This window comes from Triticum urartu, chromosome 1A (genome assembly GCF_056163025.1).
Source record: "Triticum urartu cultivar PI428250 chromosome 1A, HENAU_Tu73, whole genome shotgun sequence".
In the NCBI taxonomy this organism is placed as follows: Eukaryota; Viridiplantae; Streptophyta; class Magnoliopsida; order Poales; family Poaceae; genus Triticum; species Triticum urartu.
In genome coordinates, this window is record NC_141873.1 from 266,754,419 (window position 1) to 266,759,488 (window position 5,070).

Below are 5,070 nucleotides of genomic sequence, written 5' to 3' on the forward strand. Positions count from 1 at the left end.
ATCATATATACTATCATGCCATAAACCAAACTTCTACTTAGCAAACTATTCATAAAAACTATTTCATATAATTTTCTTAACTTCTTGGACACATTTTGTTTTTGCGTCAATGGCGCAATGGATCATCTAGTAATAGATAATGAACTGATAGGAACCCCCGACTTCCAAGACAAGAGGAAAAATGTCGTGAATAGAGAGTGAACAGATATTGATCTATATGCAGGTTAAAAGAGGAACCACTCATCATATGGAAGAAACTTTGGCGATCTAGAGTTGACTTTACTCTAGATAGTTTGCTCCAATATCTGCCCATGGCAACTAAATCTTATAGCTAGTTTTTGCTAAAAATGAACATGGTTTTCTCAAAACATTAATTTGATTGGGCCTATCACAGCATGGCCCCATTAATTCGATGTTGTAATAATTTAAGCATGTAAGTTTTCAATAACATTGCATCAATGGCTACCATGGATGGTATACACTTGGATTGTCTTGTTCCTTTTGCATACTCTTATTCTTCATTATTTAGACAAATCATTAATACATAGAATCTATCGCACAGAAGGGTGGCAACCACCCGGTCCACCATAGTAGACATGTGCCCCATCACTATTATGATCAAATGAATCAACCGTGTAGCATGGTGGTTTTGTAGAATAAGCAAAGCTCTTATCGAAGTTCAAATCAACAACTTTGTAACTGCTATCTACTATTTTAACATCCCTAGCATAGGCGGCCTTTCCATTCCCTTCAGCTGCGAAATGTCCACTTCCCATCTGCGGTGGGTCTTGATGAATTGTTGGTCCATTAACAAGTCCACCAAATTCTACTATATTCGCCTTGACTCTCAGTTTTGTAAAATATAAATTTGGCCAATATCCTATGGGTTTTGTGTCATAGAATAGCCACCAATGCTTCTTCTTTGGATCCTAATAAGAGCCAAGTGAATTCAAATAGACACATATATTAAAAATAGTGAATTGTCTTCAGTATTAAGAATATATGCATAAAATATTAGCCAACTTTTCTTTGACGTCATTTTCTTTGGCTTTATTGATAACTCAAGTGACGTGTCACTTGTTTTGAAAGAAGAACCTAGCACGTGGTTTTTAACGGTGATTGCTAAAGAAATTGTATCATTGTTCATTATATATGGTAGCATTATCTCTATCTTGGGCATAAAATAATTTATTAACCGATTCTTTAACTTGCAATGTATGATTGTAAAAAATATTGGATGAAAATGAACCAATTTATAGAATATTTATAACAAGCTTAAATTGGCAACCCATCAAATAAGAAATTATCTAGGTGCAAAAGTTTATTCCATAGTTATCAACATACCAAAATAACCAATATAGACGATATGCTAAAAAATCAGTAATGAAATAGGGTCGCTTGGAGGATGATTGACACTTTCTTTGGAAGTTGAGAAAATGAGAAATTTGGATGGTTATCTAATTGGGGTGGAAATTAGAATTTGAATATAATTTTGGTTGCTAAAACATTTTTTATTGAGAGTAACTAATGCTGCATTTTTAAGTACTTAAAAATACCTGGAAAAGCATAAGTTGTAAATCCACTTGCTTTCCATTGTAGGTAGAAACCGGAGATATTCTTTCCCCAACTCCAATGTGAGGTACAGTTTGCACAAAACCTTGGCAATGAAAATCCATGCAAGACTTATGGTTGTTCCCCAGCTGTCCATTTGAAAATAATGTTCAAAAGGTATTATGTTCTTTTTCTCATATACTTATTATAGAGATTATTTAGTTACAAGTAATATTATCCGTCACCCTTTAATAAGACCTTAATACATACCCAAATAATATGGAACCTAGCAAAGCTGTCTCCAAAAGTTTGTGATACCTGAAAAGTAATCCAATGAAAATAATCTTAGTACCTTTATATGATTGATGTATGTCTAGACTCACCATTGTATCTTTCTAATAATACGTAATGTAGAATGAGAACAATTAACTTATAGTTTGTTTGCAAATGAAGATTTTTGTTAAAAATACTAATATGAGGCAATATCAAACATATATTGGTAAACCTATTTTTGTATGTAGATATAAGAAAATGTACTAAGGGTAATGTTAGGCTTAATATCTAGGGATTAAATCATACTTTTATTTTCCATGATGAATTGGCATTATCTTAACTCAGGTCCCTCGTGCCTACATATCACTAGCTATATATAGTACACTACACTAGTTGTAGATGTGACTTCTCTCACCTTTGCTATGATTCAGCCGGATATTAGAAACTAAGTTTATATTATGTCATTATTTTGAGGTCATCCTATGTTTTTAAGGGGTGAACAAAAAATATTTATTAATGTATATTATATCTTGAAATTGGTATAACCATATCAACATACTAGATTTCAAAATGTATAGTTATGTAGTTGATTAATTGTATTGTTATATACGTTCCTCGAGGTTTGTTGAAACATTTGATATGTATGTAACATGCGTATTCATATAGTAGATATATTTCCAATGCAATATGATCCCACGTGAAAAAATGGAGTACATGAAATTGACCATAATAAATATGGAAGTACCAACATAAAAATATAATATAGTAGATATATTTATATTATATATATAATGTACATGAAACGGGCCAGAATAAATATAAAAGTACCAACATGAAAAATTCTATAAGAAATCACAGTTTCCATTTTGTTTCATCATGCATACCATTGAACCAACTACAATGGCCTCAAGAGGACCATCCTCACCATGCATGAGAGTAAGTACTTGTGAACTAAAATCTCCATGTCCTTTCACTTGTGGCTCATAAATGTTAAGTGTTACTCGTGCACCATATATATCACCTTCGGTCTTGATCCCAGCTATCTGAATATGATGGCATAATTATAAGAACTTTATCAAACCTCTCTATGAATAAGATCTATGGAATACATTTCCTCTTTGCCACATGGTAAATGAATCAATTATGCATCATCAATAAGACTTAATTCAATGGGACATCTAATTGTTCAAGCCTTCATGTGGACGTAATAAGTTATGCATGCAACAGTATTACTATTAATGTAACTAAAGTAATATAAATATTAAAAATTATTATTTTAGGTTAGAAAGAATACCTCGCCTCCAGCAGCAAGAGAATTGCTCCACAGGGGAATGTGTCCAACTTTATTAGTTTTTTGTAATATTGGTACCGTACCTACTGGGCATGCAACCATAGGCAATGCTGACTCCGTTGTGTTAGCTGAAGATGATGATTTAAAGTGGAAACCTTTTGGGTAAGAGCTTGGTTTCTTCTGCAGCAACGAAATATACAAATGTCAAAATCAAGAAAATCCAATATAACTCATTTCTATAATACTCCCTTCATACTTTACATCTAACTTTGACCATTGATTTTACTAACAAAATGTGAGTTATATGCCTTAAAGCCATCGGATGCAAATTTGAAAGAACTTTTCGATAATATATTTTTTATAACATACATCCCACATTTTCTTGGCCGAAATTATAAGTCAAAGTTTGACACAAAAAGGAAGTGGATTTTTATATAAAAATTTGGGGATACCCCACATTTTGGGATAAAATTTGTTTGCAATAATTTCACTCAACATGTAATATAATTTTCTATGGTTCTACCATAATAAAAGAAGAAGATGGTTGAAAGCACATAATAAAAATTTATAAAGGCTAGCAAAATAGAAATAGTTTCATAAAAAAGTATGGAGGATAGATATACCTGTAGCAAATGGTTCTTTAGCAGCGGATGATGAAGAGTTGGTTGTTGATAAATGTCAACGCAATCAAAGACTTCACCAAATTTTGTCTGATTTGAAATTTTAGTTAATTGCTTCATGTTGAAAGGATTGTTCTCAAAATAAGGGAAGTAAGAACTTATTAGTTGAACATACCGAAATGGTCCTTTTGACATGTTTCTTAATGATCTCCTGAAAGTCTTCGTCTTCACTCGTTTGGTGTGTGTTCACCTTTACTCCCAGAGCTAGAGTAAGGTAAGCTACAAGAACAGTTGCTACAATTTGTGATAGTACTTTCATTGTGAAAATCAAGAATTTTCAATATATCATATGTATCTATGCACCCTCTTTTATAGACACATATGTTGTTGTTTTCATACTATCCTCAGACCCATTCCTGATATCTTTTTCTTGTGGTGATGACACATGGATATCAACATATATCTTAAAGATTTTTTTGTAGTGGGTGTATCAAAAATTTATTGTTACAATATCTTCAATAGTTGTATAGTCAATAATAATGTGTGATTTTATATATCTATGAATTCTGTTATATATATATGATCATTAGTGTCTTCCTCGTATTCTATGGGTACTCAAGATGTGTATGTGACTCATTGCATTTGAGGTGCATTCAAAAGTATCACACGTAAACACAGTAGTCTAGGTGTCAAAATTTAAAGAATTGCATATTTTGAGAATCTAAGTCAGATCCATTCTAGCCATCTTTTCTCCCGTGGTCATGACACGTCAACACGAAAATATATCTTAAAGATTTTGCATTAGTGGGTGTATCAAAATATTATTGTTTCCATATCTCCATTGGTTGTATATTTAAAATTAACATGTGAATTTATTTCATATGTGGTCATGACACATGGATATCGAAATATATCTTGAATATTTTTGTGTTAGTGATCATATAAAATATTTATTGTTTACATATCTTCATTTATTGTATAGTCAATAATAATTTGTGACTTTATTTCATTTAGTTGCATGATACATCTAGTTGCGAAATCCAATAGAGCTAAAAGTGATGCTCCTTACTTTCTTGAATCTAAGGATTCACTATATTATTATTCAAAATAAAGAATGCATTTAATATGCTAATTTATAAAAAAACATTAGTCTAAATCTGAGGCAAATTACTCTTCCAATGGCAATCCATATCGATTCAAGTATGCATACTAGTATAGTTGGTTGTTGGCTATATCATGCTTCTATGTCATCTCAAACCATCATTTAAAATGAATTATACAACTAGGTTGGCTATCACATAGTCCTTTTTAGACATTCTTTCTTTATATTTCCTC

General features: G+C 31.7%; 1 protein-coding gene across 1 annotated transcript; it reads right to left on the minus strand.

Annotated features, from left to right (window-relative positions):
• Positions 1–434: 434 nt before the first annotated feature.
• On the minus strand, positions 435–4,096 carry LOC125527100 (protein neprosin-like). Its single transcript, XM_048691700.2, has 7 exons — positions 3,911–4,096; positions 3,739–3,825; positions 3,119–3,295; positions 2,709–2,867; positions 1,822–1,869; positions 1,557–1,700; positions 435–929 (listed from the first exon to the last, which is right to left on the minus strand). The coding sequence occupies exons 1-7, from the start codon at positions 4,052–4,054 to the stop codon at positions 552–554; spliced, it is 1,137 nt and encodes a 378-aa protein (XP_048547657.2). The 5' UTR covers positions 4,055–4,096; the 3' UTR covers positions 435–551.
• Positions 4,097–5,070: the final 974 nt, after the last annotated feature.

Coding starts and splice junctions, on each gene's coding strand:
- LOC125527100 (XM_048691700.2), bottom strand. CDS start 4,054: ATGAAAGTACTATCACAAATTGTAGCAACTGTTCTTGTAGCTTACCTT. Junction 3,296..3,738: donor TAAAGAACCATTTGCTACAG/GTATATCTATCC, acceptor TCGTTGCTGCAG/AAGAAACCAAGCTCTTACCC. Junction 1,870..2,708: donor CCATTGTAGTTGGTTCAATG/GTATGCATGATG, acceptor ATTACTTTTCAG/GTATCACAAACTTTTGGAGA.